The sequence below is a fragment of the Eurypyga helias genome, unplaced genomic scaffold, assembly GCF_000690775.1.
Source record: "Eurypyga helias isolate BGI_N326 unplaced genomic scaffold, ASM69077v1 scaffold15897, whole genome shotgun sequence".
In the NCBI taxonomy this organism is placed as follows: domain Eukaryota; kingdom Metazoa; phylum Chordata; class Aves; order Eurypygiformes; family Eurypygidae; genus Eurypyga; species Eurypyga helias.
Window position 1 is genome coordinate 31,228 of NW_010262438.1, and position 19,980 is coordinate 51,207.

Here is a 19,980-nt window from a genome sequence, read left to right on the forward strand (position 1 = left end):
CGGATTTAGGAGATAATGATGGAAGATTCCCTGTTGATGCTTGCCTACATGTTTGTGGCCAAAAATCTTGTTGAGTGGATTTTTACTCGTTTATGAAATGACTGCCAACTCAAAGTGTGAATAGTTCCTCCTTTTTACAAGGGTTGCTGTCACAATTTTAAATTGAAATCAGGATTGTTTCTCATATGAATATTTGACAAAGCAAGTGTGCTTCCATCCTTGGTGAACTTACCTCAGTGTTCATTCTTTTGGACAGGTGATTCCTCTGTAGATGTGTATGTCATGCATTCTGGGAACAGCCTTGTGCATATACAGGTAATCATGGGCTTCAGGAAGACATAGTTTAGGGCGTTAAATTTAATTGGGGAATTAATCAGACCACTGGCTTACTCTCTAATAGCAGATTGATTTTTGGTGGTGGCAAATGTCACGCTTCTATATTTTTAAGATGTGCCCAGATGTCTAAGAGATCTTTCAGATGACGAGTGATGTTTTTTTTTGTTTTATTTTGTTTGGTGGTTTTGGGTTTTTTTTTAAAGACATAAGGGCTGTAAGCAGAATAAAATCCATGGGTTGATTTAAATTTGCCATTTAAAATGGCAGATATTAGTTTGCAAATTTGATAAGAAGATACAGGAGCTACGGTAATAATAGTAGAACTGCTACAAGGTTCATTGTGTCTTGTCCTCATGCAGGAAATGCGTCAGTTGTCACAAAAAGAGACATCATCTGTGGAGTTTGAGCCCCTACTACTATCTTCATCATCTACTAACTTGACAAAAGTTGCTTCTATTTCTTGCAAAGGTAAAGGTTCTTACAGATAATATGATTAAACAGGATTTGATTATAAAAGGATAATCTTCAGCACAGACCCTGAAAGATCTCAAAATCAAACTGTCTGGACTTTTTTGAGGAGGAAGACGAATTCTTTCAGCTAATTGTTTCCACCATTTTTGTGTATATATGCTTCCTCTTATGCTGATCGAAGGCTCTAAGCTATACGTTTTTCAGAAAGGGGAAGAAAACATTTGCTGAAATGTTAGCTGATTTTACAATAAGCATAATTATTGAATATGCTTTTTCAACATCCTTTTATAATTTGTGGTTATTTTTCTGTTTCCAATATGTTTTCTAAAAGGCTATTGTGCTTGGGTGGTCATCTTCTATAACATTTCTTGGCAGGATCGTTGAAGAGGCTTGCCTGAGACCAGGCGTGTTTGTGGAAGAGCAAAGATTAATGTTTAAGCGTTCCCGACTCCAGCCTGTTTCCTATTCTGACCACTAGATTGCAGTACATAGACTTCAAACATCTACGAAACAGGCTGCTTTCATAATGACATTGGGACTTGTTCTTCCTAGCAAAAAAGCGCAAATTAAAAAAAAAAAAGGGCTATATATTAAGTGATTCTTCTTTTCAAAACATTTCATTTATTAAAAGGGGGCAGTATGCACTGATAAGTAAGAATGCTGTGCCAGTGACACGTGGTTAAAATTGGTCAGGCTGCTCTTTGCAGCCTTGTTGTATTTGTGTTTTTTGAAAGTGTGGGGCATTCATAAATTCTTCTTAAGGCTAGGTTTGAAACCTCTGAAAATTAAGGCATGAGGAATTAGATGCTTTGCTCACCTGTGTGAGAATTGGACCAGCAAATGTTCCCCTTTGTGTGTTGTTCCAAGTTCTCACATGGAAATCATTGTAGGTGTGCTTTCATTCTGGCTGATGTGTTCTCCGGTATGTCTGTTCTTTCCCCAGCTGCATCCTGTGACAGCGAAAGTCCTTATACTGACAAGAAGAACAATCTGTTAGAGGGCACTACAACACTAAAAGCTTGTCTTTCCTGTTCTGCGATGGAAGGGTAAGTTGGATGGTGGATTTTTTCTTTGTTTAGCATTCACTGATATTATAAGAAGAATATTCTACCCTACTTTAGAAGGTGAGATTAGCTTGCTTTGTTACTGAACGATTCCAAGGACAGCTAAGAGGCTTCTTCCTGTTGTTGCTGTGTCATTTTTCAAAGCAGACCTGTGACATTTTAAGCAATAGTTCTGTATTTTATCCAGGAAGAATTTCAGGAGCCAGTAAAAGGGTATGCCATAGCAGCTCACATCATTATAAAGATTGCTTGGAGTCTGCGTTAAAATTTTCACCAACGCAGAAGCAGGATAGTTACAGAAAAAAACGTGAAATCTTTTCAGTCGTTTTTTGCCAGTTTCACCTAGGCAACCGTATCACAAAGCTGTAGGCAATGCTGTACTGTAGCATAGCAAGATGGCAGAGTGATTACCTGCCTACCCCTTTTACATTGCTCTTGTCAATTTTTGCTCTGATATTATATGTAAGTATTCCAAAGGAAATAATTTTGTTCTTTCTTCTTAAAACCTTCCAAGAGGCACATTATGCAAGAATACTACAGTTATCTTCTTTTGTGTTGACTGCTTATGTGTGCTCAAGGACAATTGCAGATGGATTTATTTTTCTTCTGTATTTACTTACAGGTATTTTGACGTAGATCCTTCTGCAGCATTGTTTCATATAGAACCACATCATAATACTTCAGGATTTTGGTCCATATGGTTTACAAACAATTTTGACTTCAGCATTGAACTGAGTGAAGTCTTCATAGCCAGAGAAACAAAGAACATTTTAAAGGTAAGCAGTATTTCAGCTTCATGTTTTGCCTTTGATTTAAGGATATGGTTCTTTGACGTACTAAATGGATTCTTTGAGGAACTCTCTGTTTCCAGAGCTGGTTGAAATCAGTTAAAAATAAAGGTATATGTACACCTGTAACTGTTAGCTCCCAAAGAGCTTACTCTCTCAGTAGGGATTATTTACTCTGGCTTGTTTTGTATTGTTTTATTAGCAACTGTTCTTTCGTTTGAGTTGCAGTTACAGATGCATCAAATTATAGACCATTGCTCTGTTCTCAGAGTTGTTGCATGTGTGTTTGTGCTCTATAGGATTCAGCATTTCTTCATGGGCTGCAAAGGAAGGCTTTAGTATATAGATGAGCTTTGAAGTTTAGAAGACGAAGCCAATAATTTACTTGTGCAATGGCTTGATTCAAACCAGACCAGTCTGGTTTATGAATAAGCACATGATGTAGGCATCTAATTGGCTCTTCGTATATTTAGATAGGAGATTTACATATGTGCACTATATGGATCAGTTATGGGCACATATGTATGTGTAATAACAGCAAAAACACGAAGGAAGATAAAGTTTACATTATTCAAGGTACCACTTGCACCAAAAATTCCGTACCAGTTTTAATTCCGTTGTCGTTTTATTCTTTCTAGATTCTGAACTTTGCCAAACCTTTGACTCTACCTCCAGGCTGCTGGAATGTATTTTCTTTGAAGCTCAGTGTGAAAGACGCTGTAACGAATGTGCTTTCTAGTATTTGTTTGGCCACAAATGTGGGAGTAATGTTTGAAATACCTCTGCAGATATATTCAACTGTGTCCAAGGTATCGTATTCAGTTGTGTTGAATGATTATTATGCACTGTAATCCAAACTGCAGCAGCCTCTTTCTTAGGCCAGAAATCTGTCCTTTAGTCCTGAAAGAAAAACTCAGTACCAGACCGCTCTGTGAAACCATTCTGTAGCTTGAGAAGTTAAGCCCCCAGAGTTGAGCAGTGATGGAATTACAGTTCTCTAGGCAACCTTAATTCTTTTCTTTGACTCATCCAAATTATGCTCTAAGAAACTGGAATTTGTTCTGTTGTTTTGTCATATGGTCGGCTGTAGTTTTCGGTTTATTTTCCAGCAGGGAGATCTTCATTTTGAAGCCATTGCCCACTGTGATATTCAGTGTTACCTGGGAAAGTCTGATTCAGGTAGGCTCATCTTGTGGTGGTGGTGGTGTTTTGTTTGTTTGTTTGTTTGTGGGTTTTTTTGGGGGGGGGGGCATCTGATGTTAATTTTGTTGTAGAAAATTCACTTTATGTAGCAGGACTTGTAATGAGAAAATTAAGATTATTCCTACAAGTACTTAGTTTGGTGTCTTTTAAAAACATCCACTTTTCTGGGATTATATAAATGGCTTTGAGTAACCTGTACTGAGTAAAAGGCCATATTTCATAGCATGTGCTAAGCTCTTGTTCTGTCCTGAAACATTTTTTTTTTGACTTAATATTTAAGACCCTCCCATAAGTTCTCATTGGTGGTGTACTGCTCCTTGCTTGCTTTATATGCTCGTTCCCTGGAACGAGCATATATGTTGAGGTAGAATGATAAAGCTGTCAACTATCTCAAAGTGATTAAAGAATGTGCATAATCTGTGTCCAGATTCTGGGAAATCTTTGATGAAAACCAAAACACAGATGTTGACGAATATCCTGCCTTTAGCCAGAGTTAAATTTAAAGGCCTTCTCTTCAAATGTTTCTCATCCAGATTCATAGATCTCTACAAAAGACCACTTAACAGGTTCATGAAACAGCATCCTTAATGCTGTGTCATGTGAAACAAAAAGAAGGGGTCTCATTCTTTTTGGAACTGAGGAATCTATCTCCAGATAGTGTAATGCTGGGAGGTGTTTGATGTGCCTGGCTGGCATTTACCAAAACACAGTGTGAGGTATTACAGGGACATGACACTGCCTGAAGCATGGTGAATCTGATGAAAGCTGATTCAGAATAGTGGGGGGTTTTGTTTGTTTCCGTTTTTTATCTCTGCTCAGTAAGGAATTTTAGTAGGCAGGTGGGTACCATAGGCTTTAAATGTTTGAGTGCTGTCCTAAGTGGGTTTTCAACATGATGTTTTCCTAAAATGTATTTTCGTATGAGGACGTGATGTAGGCAAGAGTAGTCAGTGAAATGTAAGAAGGAGAACTGAGGTGGTACAAAGAAACGCATGGCTTGAAGAATTACTGGTACATATGCACACTTAGGTCCATGTCTTAGAAGCAAATGTTTTTTGGGGTTTTTTTTTAATATATATCAAGGAATATTGCTGATACAAGTAAGTGTTTGTGCTTACTTTCTTTCCACTAAAATAATACACATAATCAGATATTTACATACAGGTATTCTGCCTTCTATTTTAGGATACTAGTGTTTGTTAAATAGAAAAGTCTAATGCACAAGCCAGAAAATACTGACCTAAACAACTTGTAGCTGGATTATTCCAGTCATCATCAATTTCAATTGGTTAAACATTAAGAATTGTAAAATAAAGTACATGTACTTTCCAAATAAACCATTTTTGTTTTCTTTCAAAAGAAACATGCTTTTCTAACTCCTTTCTGCGATGTGAAAATGCTTGAACCGACAAGTCTAACTTTCTAAAAGGCATTAATCTTAAAACTGATGTAATTTGCAATTTTATCTTAAGAAGAATTTGAGAAAATTATCAGCGCCTTGAAAGAGAATCTAAAATGCAAACACCATTTCTGCCAAACTGTGGGGTTTGTTTTGCCCCCTGCTGTGCTGTGATACTGTAATTTTGTACCACTATGTAGAGAATAGTACATGATCTTGATACTTTATTGGCATAAGTGAAGAGTTCTGTGTAAAGACTACTGATAACACAGACTTTTCAATGGCACCCATTTGAAATATCAGCAGTTTAAAAAAGGCTTACGACACCATACAAAGCCTGTACCCATACTCTTGTTTGCATGTCGGATTACTGTGGTTTTGCAGAGGTATGTCTTTAAGCAAATCAGATATGGACAGTGAGATACATATATACCCTCATATATGCTTTCTTTGAAGGGAAAAAGCGGGTTGCCTTTTTAATTTTTGTGTCTGGACCCTTTGCAGATACTGATTACTTGTGTTCAGAAGTAGATTGATGGAAGGAGCAAATGTTATCTCTGTAAAATATGGAAAATCTGTTATCGTTTTAGCAAATCTGCTTTGGCAGAAGAGTCTCTCTCTGGACCATTCTGCCTGGGATGTGGATTCTGAGCTTGCAAGTGAACTTTATGAAAGATGGCAAAAAATAAGACGTGGGGAAGCCTGCAGGTCTGTACAGAATCTGTTGAGGTTCTTAATTCAAGACAGTACAGTGTTGTAAGAAAGAATATTTCTATTCTGAAGTATTCTTAATTGGAATAAACATTTTTGAACTTCCTGCACGTCAGTTGTCTTGAAGCATCTGGTGTTCCAGAGCACACCAGACACCCTCAGCTTTCATTTCAAGGCACTGCCAGCCATAGATAAACATTTGAGATGCCCCAACTTTACAATGTAAATAATGTTCTGACTGTAATAACTCCACCACAGCTACCCAGTGTGAAAGCAGTGAAAGCACGTTTTACCACATCATTTATGGAGTTGCACGAGTCCTTCATCAACAGGTTGCATAGCAGTTTATCCAGAGACCTGATCCTGAAAAGCTTTTACGGTTTTTAGTCCCTGGCCTAATGGATACTGTATAGTGGGGACGTTGGTAACAAAGCAGTCACTGTGACTGATAATTCTTGCAGAAATGGTGTATCAGTGACATCAGCCCCTTCCCAGAATAAGGAGGTAGAGCTGTGAGAACCACGGTCATGTTGCAGGTGGAAAAGTGTAGACAGAAGGGATGCACATAGGTTACACTGACTCTCTACTACTAGGTTACAGCTTTATGGGCTTTATTTTGTGAAGAACGTTTTCACGGGAAGATTAATAGACGTAATTATAGGTCTTGGCAAATCATCTTTTGTTGTTGTTGGTTGTCTGAAAGGGGAGGGGGGTAAAAAAGGCGAAAGAAAATTAACAAAGCTTTCTGTTCTGCCAATAAAGCAGGAGAAGTATTTTAGGATCAGCTCGCTTTATTCACCAGAAGAAGCCTGAAGAGGAGTCCTTTGCCTTTTTCTTGCCACGGCTGACTACAGAGCCTGGCCTTACTCGCAACTTCAGCGCCACAGCAGTTAAAAGTAGTACGGTGAGAACGGTTGTTATGTTTTTTCGGAGTTGATGTTTGTTTAGCTTGTTTAAATATCAAGGTCTGCAGTGAGTATTTTGTGATATTTACCATTTTCATACTGCTTATAGATCAGTGTTTTGAAGTCTTAAAGTCACCAGATTTGCATCCCTTCGGCTCTTTGATAAGTTCTCTAGCTACCTAGTTGTAATATCTTCATACAAGGAATTAAAGCAGTGTGGGTCTTAACTAACAATTGTTCGTGGTTGTTAAGGCTTTCCTTGCATGATTCCGTAAGTTACATGCTTGTGGTAAAACAGTGGAACAACGGACGAGGGATAGGATGTGCTATCACTAATGATGCATGTGGTTACGGGATGGCCTTCCTCGTGCCACTGCCTTACGTAACAGTGAGTGAGATGCAGCACTTGAGAGATCAGCAGAGCAGTGTGTCTTTCAACCACACCTACAGTTTTTTCTTTCTTCTTTGTTGGATTTTGGTTACTACTAACCTAGCCTGGCCTAGAACCGGTCATACAGAGATAATTTTCACATGCATATATTGTGCATTACCTTAATACTCCATGTGCCATTAAATTGTCAGTCATTATAGTAATGTGTATAACCTGCTGTAAGAAAGGGTGACACCTCACTAACTTCACCTTCTTCTGTGAAAGAGCTTTGTTCATGTCTGCCTGCATAAATCAAAATCCACGTGAAACGGTTGTCTGGGAGGTGGGAGAGGTCTGTATTTTTGCACATGTAGTTCTTCATGCACTCTTGGGTGTTTTTGCAAATGACAACATTGTGGTGACATGTCCTGCTGTCTTGTGCACATATGATTATATTGCATTAAGACAGAAGCCGGGCTGAAGTCACTTGTAAATGCAGATCATATTACCAGTGCTGAATTATTTACTCTTCCAGCTTTCAAGTATGTAGTTTTTAACAACTTCTTTTCCCCTCCAAACTATTTAGGTAAAGTATTTCGTACTAAGAAACCCTTCATCCTTCCCAGTTACGTTGCAGCTTCTGCCTCTTTCTTACTACCCCGATCCACAAGCGGCACTGAGTCTGCTCAGCAAATGGTAATGAGTGTACCTATGTCAGGATATTTTTTTTCATTTGAAAAGATGTATTTGCCATGCCTTATTGTTACACATTGTTTGTTTAAATTTTTCAAAGTGTAACTTCGGTGAGGATAATGTTCTGACTCATTTTGGAAGACATAATCATGTTCAGAGCAGCTCCCTGTATGATGCATGACTTTAATGTACCTGATAAAACCAAATTGAGTATGTTTATCTACCAGCCATAAACTGTGATTGGTTGTCTTCTAAGATCTGAGGCTTAGTGCAAGCTTGTGCAAGCTGCTTAGATGAGGGTAGCAACTTGCAGAGTTGGGGATGTGTGTCTCCCTGCAAGGCTGGTTGGGAAGTCTACAGTCTGTGGACTGATCAGTGAGGAGGAAGGTAACTAAACCTTCTGAGCAGAAAACGTTCTCCTCTTCGCATTTTCTTAGGTAATGTCTGTGATTGAAGAAGAAGAAACAGGAGCCAGGAAGAAAAAGTCAGGTCCAGAGCAAGGAACCCCAGTGTAAATGTTTAGGGTCTGCCAAGCAAATGTTTCTATGTTGTTTTGAACTTTCTGGTCTAGACCTGAGATTATCCAATGAGAAATCTAGATAGGAGTTAGGTGAACAGTATAAAGGGGCATGGTGAGTCGGGCTGAAGTTCACCAAAATAAGCCCTGGCTGTCACTCTTTAACTTTGAAAAACTGTGTAATTGATAGGACAATTTGCTTGGTGGGAACCAGTGTGACTATGCACATGCTTGAGTGTAACTTCCTTGGGGTCTACATCCCTGTGTAAATATCTCCTTAACCTCATTTCTTTACATATGTGTGTGTATATTTATATGTGCATATAGATGCACATGAATAACTACATCTGTCTCGATACTAAACATAATTTTCTTGTAGACTCTTTCTACTGGTTTGAAATTACATTTTCTCTGTATTTGCACACTTTTGTTTCTGCAGATCTATTAGGTTTACCAGAAATCATATTCACTAACTGGTTCTTTTTAAGCTAATACCACAAAAAGTTGTGACAAGTGAATTTCCAATTCAGTGGCTGGAAGTTCCTTAGGCCTCCGTAATCTAAATTTTACCTATTGGTTTTCTTACGTCTGCTTTTAATAACTTAATGTCAAATGCTTATAATTTGCTCTCAGGCAAATAACCAGCCTCTGTAAGTGAATTCAATTTGCAAAGCATGTGAAAGAAAAAGAATTTTTCCCAAAGAAATCATGAGCGGAAAGAGGGATATTCAAGTAAATTAATGAGATTTGATAATGGTTATTTCTTAACAGTTATGTGGGCAGAAAAAGCTTTGGGGCTTTTGTGTCTGCGTGGCTTAGAAATTGTGTTTCTTGATTATGATCTTTTGCAATATTGTACCCTGAGAGTTCTAAACTTGTCTAAATTTGTCTGTTTTCCAAATGCATGGAATCCACATAAAACTGATTTGTAGTGTACTCTGTGGAAATGCAGACCCGCATTTCCACTGTATTTCACGTCTGCCAAAATGCAATTGTAAAAGTATTCTTTATTTAAGAATAAATGCCAGCATATAAAAATAAGTCAATGTACTTCTGACAGACTGTGTGTGAAGTGCTTAATTTTTTTGTTTTGGTTTATTTAGGTTTGGCATAAATGTGCAAGCTATTAATTTCACAACCACTGAATTCAGGCTCATGGATGAATGTTCTCACAGGGTAAGATGCCTGATTTTGATAGTAGTGGTCTGACATGCTTTCTCTCTAGCTATACTGCATCCAGGTTGTTACCAAGTGCTATTTAAAGCAATTTAATAGTGTTTCCTTGATTTTCTGTCAGGTTTGTATCTTTGCAGTTAGATGGGTTTCACAGCTGAGGTCTGTTTTTAGAACAGCTATCGGGAGGGAGTGTGTGTGTGCCTGTGTGTGTGTGTTGAAGAGGCCACCATTTGCATTCTGTGTTGGGACTTACGTTTAGCCCCAGGTTGACTACGAAGTGTCAGGCTTTTGAGCCGGTGTGCTGGGTTCAGTCAGGAAAGAGTTAACTCTCCTTACCGTGGCTGCTCTGAAGCTGTTCCTGGATGCAGAGAGCAGCACTGGTAAGTTCTCAGCTGGCGCTGGGGAATGCCTGCACTGAATTTAAGGTCTTTCTCTGCTTCTGATACCGCAGCTGCGTTCCCAGCTCTCGCGGTTTCACTACAGGCAGCGCAGGGGACACACAGTTCAGGCAGCTGACCCCAACTGACCAAGGGAGTATTTCATCCCATAGTACATCATGCTCGGGGCAGAGGCGAGGAGGGGGTCGAGAAGCCATTGCTCTCTCCCTGACTCTCTCCCGTTCACTCCCGTACACTTGCTGACCCTCTCCCTGACTCCTGCGTTAGCTGCTTCGCTAACTCCTGTGCTGGCTCATTCATGAGGGAGTTGGTGGGTTTGTTTAGTTTTCTTGGTCGTGCTATTGCTGAGAGGGTTCGCTTGGAATCTGCTGCGGCAGCTCTCGGGCTGCGGCTCTCGGGCTGCGACTGTTCTCTGCCTGCGATTGCTTTTGGGCTGCGGCCCTCGGGCTCTCTGGGTCTGACTCCCACTACTCAACACCTGTTGTGCATTGGACAGTGAGTGGTGAGAAATTGTATCATATTGTATCATATGCTTTATTTTCTATTATTTCAATTCCTTACTATTAGTAGTACTTGTATATATTAATTTAGATTTAATTAGTAAATAGTTCTTATCTTAATTTTACGAGCTTCCTTATTTCTTTTTCCTCCAATTCTTCCCCTCCGCTGGAGGAGGGGAGGGGGATTTGTGAAAGCGGCTTCATGGTATTTGGCTAGCCAGAGTTAAACCATGACAGCCGGTGATGTCAGAAGCTAGCTGATAATCTTTTCAGTTGAGGTAAACGCTGTCCAATAGTTCAAGTTACACTTCACCTCAGTCTTATTGCAACTCACTGATTCAGGTTGGAACGTCATGGCTCTCTCGGCTTCCCAATGCCTCATTTTTAGCATGAGTGTGATGACACCTGACTGTGTCGCACCGGTGCTGAGCTGTGGTTATACCCTGAGGTGGTGTGTCATGGATGACAGAAACAGAAGATGCTGTGTCAAGGACGTCGTCGTATTTTGACGACCAGGGTACCTGAAAATTTCTCTGAGACTTTCAGTTTGCACAAAAGCCTGGGATTAACATATTTTCCTTGGTGTTTGGGTATGCTGTAGCCCCAACTTTAATGTCGTAATGTTATGTTTCTGCACATAGGGTTTAAGACCTTAATGGAAGACTGGTACCTTATAAAACGAAGAGACTGTGTTTGCTCCACTAATCAAAGCTGACCTCTCCTTTTATGGCAGCTGTTGTAAGAGTTATTGTAAAAGAGAGGAGATGGCCGTTCATACATCCTAGTTTGCAGGCACACGCTGAAAAAGAGGAGTTAGTTCCACTAGTATATGGATAGAACGGAGTTTCCAGAGAGTCCCATACACCATACTCTTGACCAAATGGAAAAAATAACAGTAGATTTTCATTAGAAACTTGAAGAGGTAGGAGGAACATGTATGGTTAGATAGGTATTCAGCACATATGAGACGGATCTTGGCTTGTTAACTGAATCACTGGTTGTTAATATTTACATCTTAAAATTCATCATCATTTCCCAAGTCACCTCATATACATGTGTAATGCATTGCTAAGCTCGCATTTGAGTGCATGGTTATCTTTGTTTGTAGAGAGTGACAGGGTGAAGTCTGCAAATGTTGTACGTGGTTTGCTTTTAATAAATATTGACTGTTAAGTGCAGGTTCTGAAACTTTTTCATAAAATAGACTAAGAATAAAAACACTTTGGACTGCAAAAGATCAGAAAAGCCATTAGTACAACAGCCATTAATTGAAAAACAATCAAGCAAGAACCCATTTTGTAATGTTCATGGTTGTTTTGACTGCTATAGGTGTCTGATCACCACAGTTCTGGAATAGAAAATTTTAGGGCTAGTTTCTTGGTTTTTTTAATAGGAAAAAGAATAAACAACAGTATCCATATACCCAGCCCCCCAGTATTTAAAAAAAAAAAAAAATTAAATTTACATTATTTCCAGACTCTATGAACTTCCAGTAGTTCTGGCCTTTAATTAATGTGGTAGGGAGTTCACTTTGGCTTGTTCCCAGTGACTCAAATGGTCAACATATTTGCCAGCAGTCCCTTTCTCACTTAAATCAAGTTGTAAGTCTTACTCTGAAGGTATAATGGTTGCCACATTTCCCTGTGCAATCAGTATACTGTCAGGTCTCGTTGTATTGTGGAGCGTTTCAGGATTCCTTGAATATGAAAGACACTATATAATTTCTTTTCCATCTGAGCAAATAAAAGCTGTTTTGAAAAATGAAGTAATACATTCCTCATAATAAGTGCAGTAATATGAATGTTTGCTCAAATAAACAGTCTTATCTGATGTTTTATGTTGTCAAATTCAAAGACTTTTGTGTAACAAGTTAGTTAGCAGTTACTGCACCTTGCCAAAAATATCTTATGTGGTGCTAAATAAAGAGGTAGTGCTTTCTTTATTGAGATCTTTAAACACACATGTTTTCTGTGAGTAAGAAGTCCATTTTTGTTTAACAGAATGCACATCGAGAGGTTCTCCTCAGCAAGAAATGCAGTTCTGAGCTGCTTCGGTTAAGTTTACAGCCACTGGAGACCAGAAAAGTTGGTGTAGTTTTTACACCGGTTGACTACAAAAGGGTAGCTTCCCTTATTTTAATCAGGTAAGCCAGGTGTCAGTTGTGAGACTCAAACAACTCAATGTGAAAATGAATTTGTCAAATCTTGGAGCAAAGACAAATAGTCAAAATTTGAAGGTCGGAGTACCTTCAGTTTAATAAAAATTGCTTAAAGGGTCTTCGTGCCTTACGTCTAGGTCATTAAAAAAATGGAGCTTTTGTTGAGCCTATGTGTTTGGGTTTTTTTTTTCTTGATACATGATCAGTGGGTTTTAAAATGCTTATGAATGTCTCGAGGTAATTTTAAGTTAACAGAGCAGCACATTTGGGTGGCTTTTTTCTATTTTCAACTTAACTCCATAACGATAGGATTTAAGTATACAGCGAGTCTAATTTGCAGTCACACACTGATTATCTCTGGAGGAAAAGAGAGTTTATGCAAGAAGCAACCATTTTTACCAGGTGGAACTGCTGTTACCTGGGTGGCAGTGATCACAAACTTGTTCTTCTACTGTGTGAAATTCACTGGTGACTGGTCCTGGAGTGATCCTGTCTGTGTTTAGGGGAGACCTATCTGGCTGTGGCCAGTGATTCTGCTACCGAAACACTGTGTCTTGGATTGCCACCTAGACAGCAAAGCCTTGATTTTGCAAACTTAACTTCTGCTTTACTTGCCGATTGCTTGATTTTTATATTATTGCAGAAACAACTTGACTGTTCTGGATGTGGTCAATGTAGAAGGGTTTGGAGCCAAAGAATTACTTAAAGTAGGGGGAAGACTACCTGGTGCAGGAGGATCTCTTCGATTCAAGGTGCCAGAAGCTACACTAATGGACTGCAGACGACGTGAGTAAGAAGAAAGAGGTCTCTGCTTTTGTTGCTGGCTGCGGTACTCTGTAATGGTACTGATACGGTACAGTAAATGGTGTTGAAACAGAAAAAGCTGAAGAGCTTGGTCATGAGAGGTGTAGATTCTCTTCGCCTCAAAACAATGGCTTAGAATAGTTACAAATTCTAGAAATAACTACTGGAAAACAGTCTGCATTAAAATAATTGATCACTTCTGAGTGTTTTAGTAGATTGAAAGTAAAAATAGCAGTTTATTTATAAACATAAGATAATAATTAAGCGCTGTAAAATAATTATTCTTTTTTTTTTTTTCATTTAAGAACTGAAAGACAGCAAGCAAATCCTATCCATTACGAAGAACTTCAAAGTAGAGAATATTGGGCCTCTTCCTATAACAATTTCATCAATGAAAATCAATGGTTACAGTTGCCAAGGATATGGATTTGAAGTGTTAGACTGTCAGGAATTTTTCCTGGCTCAGAACTCATCACGAGAGATCAGCATTGTGTAAGCACTGACAAATTAACTTAAGTGGAAATTTGAAAAAATTTCGTAACAGATGTGCTAATAGCACACCCACACACAAAATATAATGAGTTTTGAATATGAATTTCATAAGTATTTCCCCTTTTCAGTTAGGGTAACACTAGCAAATTGATAATATAATAATGTTTATAAGACTCCATTATTAAGCAGCATACATGCTTTTATCAGTGCATCATGAAGTAATAAATTAAAGGAAGAGAATTGTCACAATAAATGAGTAAGAAATGCTTTGCCGCTGGCTCTTTTTTGGTTTTTTTTGGACTGTTTTTCTCTAGTTTGCTCCATGTAGCCTGACCACAATCTGGTCATGTTTTCCTAACATTGCACGCAGTCAGTCTAAAACTGATTCTTTTTAAAATCCTGTTGAGTGAAAGTCATGACTCAAGCATAAGTAGAGTTAACATTGCTGTATTACAATAACGGCTGTTTCACATACAATGTCACTTCGACTGTTAGAAAAGGCAAGCATACCTTCTAGCAGCACCTGTGGCAGTCAAACAGAAGAATGATATGGGTCAGGGAAAGCGGAAGAGACCAATCTGATGTTTTCTTCTCTTTCCCGATCTTTCCAGCCTTGTTCTAGACTTACCCTAGTACCTGTCCCTTTCTGACGTAATGCTGTTTTGACAGCTGTGCTGTTGATAAAGCCTGGTTCGGGTAAACATGACTTGGTCATTTGAACTTCCTTGAGAAAAGGGAAACAAGTCACAGTTACGACAATATTGTGAAGAGTCACAATAAAAACACATATCTTAGTGCTTGAAGGTGATCTCAAAGTCTTACCTCTGCTAGGTGCTAATGCCATCTGTGTAGTTTAAGGAGACAGTGCCCACCTGTCCTTTTTCCATAGCTTTAAATGAGAAGTTATTTTGTAATTTTTGGTGTCAGTGTGACTTCAGAAAATGAAATTCAGCCCAGCAGTGGAAAAATAACACCAGGTCTGTCTGCTTTCCTGACAGATTCACTCCTGACTTCACATCTTCATGGGTAATCCGGGAGCTTACGCTGGTGACTGCTGCTGATCTGGAGTTCCACTTCACGCTCAATGTGACTCTTCCTCACCATCTGTTACCACTGTGTGCAGATGTGGTGCCAGGACCCAGCTGGGAAGAGTCTTTCTGGAGGCTCACTGTCCTCTTCGTAAGGTAATGCTTTCAGGGCTCCTGCATCAGATTGAAAGGGACCCGCCAGTGAAAGATCAGCAAGCACTTCTCGCTTGTGTTAGATTTTCAGTGGTCATAGGGCCTAAATCGCTACTGCATCTAAGTCTTCTGGTGGATTTGTCAGGCATTTCATCTGGCTGCTTCTGGTAAACCTCCATGGTAAGGCTGCAAAGAGAAAGGGCTGGAATACATCCACAGTAATACCTAGTGGATACCCGCGTTGCTAGAAGACTTACTCCCCCTGCAGTGGAGATGCACATGTAACATTAGTGTCTGAACATCGTAAATAGAATTGAGTGGACTGGTAGATTAATTATTCCTGAAAAATAAACATTAATTTTATTTTTAAAGTTTCAGACAACCAAGTAAGGACCTGCTTGTCCTTCTGCTTCTTTCCTTCTTTCACTTGTTAAAAAATATTCGTGTTTATTGTTAGCTTTTGCTGTGAACACTGCTAACAGGCTACCTGAGCAAGACGTTTTGGCTTGTGTTAGCTGACCATTGCTTGCTCATGGTAAACTGCTTTTGAGGACCAGGCTACAATTATGGGTTCTGCTCCTACGCCTGTTCTGGTTTTTTTCTGTCTTTACTAGCCTTTCACACTGTGTAGCATGAACTAAATGTTGTGTTTGTCACAGATGGTGCCCAGTGCTTTCATCACACCAAACCAGATTTCCACCAGTCAGTACTAACAAGCAGCGAATGCGAATGTCATGGTGATACATATATGTGTGCGCACTGTGGTTCTGATGGGTTGTTGTTTTGAAAGCAAAACCAGTTGGAGCACAAATGGAACAACAATTCAGACCATGTTACGTGGTTCTAGATGCAACAGGAGACCACAAGGTTCTAAAAGAATCAGGAATTTCTCATTCTGTTTTCCTGATGATTGGGAGTTTGATGAATTACAAAAATTTTTGTTCTGATCGTGTTCTATTTGGTACAGTTAATACACCAGAGAGAAGTAGAGGGTATTTTGCAGCTTTGGTTTTAGTTCAGAAGTATGGTGGCATTTGTAGCCCATTTCGTGCTGGCATTTTCTCTAGGAATATAAAGACACAGTATTAAAGAAATATCGAGATAATGATGTAGCTATCATGAATGAATAGAAGGTACTCAGAAGACTGATAGGTATTATACTATGATGTGTCACTGTGTTGTAGTAAGACTTACTTCTAACTGATCTTCAAACCAAATATTAGCTTTTTTAGAATGGATTTTTTTTTCTTTTGGTCAGTGTCATGGCTGAGTTACTTTATTGGGAGAATAACTATTGAGGGCTATAAGGAAAAAAGGAAAAGACAAGACTGTTACAACTGGTATTTATTTTAAACTGTATTTTGAGTTTTCTCAGCTGTCTTAGAATTTACTAGCAGTATGCTTGGAAAGTGTTATCTTGTTAGAAGCTTATTAACTCTTTCACTGAATACTCCTGAAAATTGTAGACACCAGTATCTGTTGTTTTCTTTGGCAGCTTGTCCCTGCTTGGAGTGATTCTGATAGCCTTCCAGCAAGCCCAGTATATTCTAGCAGAGTTTGTGAAATCAAGACAGAGGTCAAATCCTAGTTCTTCACCGCAGCAGAACAGCAACTCTGTTGACGTAATCAGCTCTGATTCCTACAAGTAAAAATACTTCTTTCTTCTTTTGAATTGCTTCTTTTTATACCCTTTTTATTGTGGAGTGATGCTTTCTGTATGTATGTATTTTGATAGTGCTGTGGGCTGGTTTAGAGGAAATAGTGTTCCAGGCAACCTCTTTCAGAGAGCTTTCAGTGTTGTGGTGTATATTCATCTTCACAAAAGAGAAATGGAATGACTCAAGGGTTTTAGTCCTGTATATTGTTAGTAGTACATAGGGTAAAAATTGTGTGGTTGAAGTAAAGGATACACCATGTGCAGCAGCCATGGAAAGAATGGAAAATACATTAATGGTCCTCAAATCTCACCCTCCTGGGTGGTCAGTTAGGCTCTTACTCAAGCATGTAAGTGTGTTTGAAGTCTGAGCACATACTTAAGAGTCTTGCTCAACTCCCACTGAAATCAAGCTGTGCTTAGCTGGTATGATAAACTGACGACCTAATGCAGTTTCATGGCTTGTGATTATTCTCCCCTTTCTTTTGTTACAAAAATATCCCATAAAACAATTCATAGTAGATTCGTAGATAAAAGCAAATCTCAAATAATTTATTTTTTCTCCAGGGGAAGCTGCAAGACATTTATGGATTCCTACAGTTCCTCAGATAAAGGGAAGGGGAAAGGTTTTCTCTCTGTAGGCACTTCTTCTAGCCGAAGTCAGAATGCAGCAAAGAGAAGTCCGGCGACCTACAGCCACTCGCAGAAGAAACACAAATGTTCAGTTTACTACAATAAGCAGAAACCAAACACAGCAGCTGGCGGTGCCATTGCAACTACTGACGAGAAACAAAACCAGATGGTGGAGAACCAAATCTCAGCACCAAAAGAGGACATTTGCACTGATGTTGTCAGTCAGAACTGGGTAACTCTAAAATATGCAAATGGCATAAATGTTAACAAGAATTTAACTCTTCCAGAAAACTTTCTGGGTAAAGAAGAAAGTGCACTGAAAAATACAGTTCTCATTAAAAATAATTCTTCAGAGTGTGATCTGAAGGAAGATCTTCAAACATGTATGTTTCCTAAGGAAACTAACCTTAAAACTTCAGAAAATCTAATTGAGCTCAAAGAACAGGAGTTCTGTCCTGTGAAGATGTCCAAGAAGCTACCTGAAAGTCACTTGCCCAGAAATTCACCTCAAAAACAGCCAGAACTGCAAGAAATTTCTAGGAAAAACAGTGGTAATTTTCTTTCAATTTCTATCAGTCAAAATGGCTGGGTAAAATATGTTGAGTTCACTGTAATCAGGTTTGTGTTTTGCATGGGACAAGGAGATGTGGTATTTCTTATGTGTTCACTGTGGTTTATCTGTTTACATTCCTAAGGAAATAGCTTGCGTTAAAAGTAGTTTCATAAATCATCAATTTGCCTTGGTTTACAGATTGCAAGCTTGTGCTCTGTAGCACTTTAGAGGTTAAAGTAATTGGTGTCATAGATCTGCTTAGGAAACACAAATTGCCTTTGTCAGATATTCAGAAACATCCCAGTTTGCGATATTCAGGTCCACTGAAAATCTGATGCCTGCTTTTGAGGGTCACCAAGCAAGCATGTTCCATACTGGATATTCAGAACTTATTTGATAAAAGCACCTGAAATAACAAAAGCTGAGTTGTGTGAAATTCTATTTTTTGTAAGAGTCTGCAGATCAGCATTTCTCTTAACTGCATAGCTATATTTTTTAGCACCTTTTTTGGGTCTTTTTGTTTGTTTTAATTGTGGAACTAAGCTGCCTGGGAAATCTTAACCTCTTAGCTTGACAACTCAAAATTTTAGGAGTAGCACCTGGGAAAAATCAAGAGCAGGGTAGGAGAATGTGTCCTCTGGAAGCTTGGCTTTACTTAGGCACTTAGCAAAGTAGTTGAATGCTGAAGACTGGCATTAGCTGTAGCTGTGGCAGAGTTTATTTAGGGAGTGAGCCATTGCAGAGGGGCTTCGGGCCCTGCTGTAGTGTGTAGTTGGTACCTTGAGCCAGTTGCTTCCCACTGTGGTGTTATCTGTGAGGTACTGTGGGTACATGTGTGCTGTCTTGGGTGGAGCCAGGATAATTCCACTCATACTTACAAAGTACTTCGGAATTCTTCATGTGCTCCTAAACTGCAGGGTATTGTTTGTTATTTCAATTAGGAAATCAGCAGAGGGGGAAATAATCAGTAATTATGCCTTAACTGTATTTACGTGCATTGGAAAGTAGCTTTGAGTACAGGCCGTGGAAATCATGGTTATCCATAAACCAATTGGGAGACACTAGACTTATTTTCACTGACAAAACTTCCACTTTGAGAGACTGTCTCAGGAGTACGGACAGTTACTTGTATTGGGTGGTAGAGCATTACAGGTGAACTGCCCTGTTGTCTGTTCGCAGTGTGGTTTTCTGTACTGTCAGGGGTGTGAGTATTTCTGTGTTTCAAGAAGTTTGGTGGGATAAACAAAGACTGAGAAGTACCTTGTTGCAGTGTTTGTATCTCGATTATAGTTACAGACCTGATTTTGTGCAAACAGGGGATTCTTCAGGACCTGAGGTACTCACATGTTCATATGCTGGAGAGCCACGGGGTGTTTTTTAGAGCTCTGGCAGCCTGCCTTGCCTGGTGTGTCCCCCGGTGCTTCGTTCACACGGGCTCCTTTTGCAGGCATTGTGACTGCTGGCTCCTGGGAGGAGAGGGGGGCTGACTCAGAGCTAAGATGTTGTAGTTGGTTGGTGGATAAGAAGCTGTAAAACTGTGGGTGTGCCTTTCCCATTTGAAAAGACCAGTTCAGCGAGCGATGGCATTTCTCCTGCAGAGGAGCTGAGAGTCTCGGCAGCAGATCGCTGTGGATGTATTCCAGGTATCTGAGATACCTGGAAATGATCAGAGATGAAGTTAATTCTGTCCTGTCCAGCATTTGCAGGGCCCAGATGTAGGACTGTGACTTGACTGAGCAACTAAGCTAGTTGTTGAGGCAGGAGTCCTCTTGTTTTCTTCATCTTTTGGCTTTTGTTACACTAGAATAAGTCGTCTTCCTCACAAACCTCTCAAGAAAATGAACTTCTAACCTGGAACCCATCTTAAAGAAACAATGACTTCCCTTTGTCTTCATACTGAATGCAGAGGGCACTTGAGAGATGTAAAGCTCCAAATAAAGGCTATCTTTATGTTGAACTAACCATTTTTGAAAA

At 39.3% G+C, this 19,980-nt stretch overlaps 1 protein-coding gene across 1 annotated transcript in view; it reads left to right on the forward strand.

The window, feature by feature from the left end:
- The window catches only part of KIAA0922 (KIAA0922 ortholog), a 47,639-nt gene that overhangs the window by 14,375 nt on the left and 13,284 nt on the right, over nt 1-19,980 (forward strand). Inside the window, exons 7-22 of the mRNA XM_010155730.1 lie at nt 257-315; nt 696-804; nt 1,751-1,853; nt 2,494-2,647; nt 3,298-3,468; nt 3,769-3,838; nt 5,852-5,969; nt 6,738-6,876; nt 7,834-7,943; nt 9,561-9,633; nt 12,532-12,674; nt 13,333-13,475; nt 13,799-13,985; nt 14,984-15,169; nt 16,662-16,811; nt 17,388-18,004. Of these exons, the coding sequence (XP_010154032.1) occupies nt 257-315; nt 696-804; nt 1,751-1,853; nt 2,494-2,647; nt 3,298-3,468; nt 3,769-3,838; nt 5,852-5,969; nt 6,738-6,876; nt 7,834-7,943; nt 9,561-9,633; nt 12,532-12,674; nt 13,333-13,475; nt 13,799-13,985; nt 14,984-15,169; nt 16,662-16,811; nt 17,388-18,004 (2,532 nt within the window). The remainder of the gene's footprint in view (nt 1-256; nt 316-695; nt 805-1,750; nt 1,854-2,493; nt 2,648-3,297; nt 3,469-3,768; nt 3,839-5,851; nt 5,970-6,737; nt 6,877-7,833; nt 7,944-9,560; nt 9,634-12,531; nt 12,675-13,332; nt 13,476-13,798; nt 13,986-14,983; nt 15,170-16,661; nt 16,812-17,387; nt 18,005-19,980) is intronic.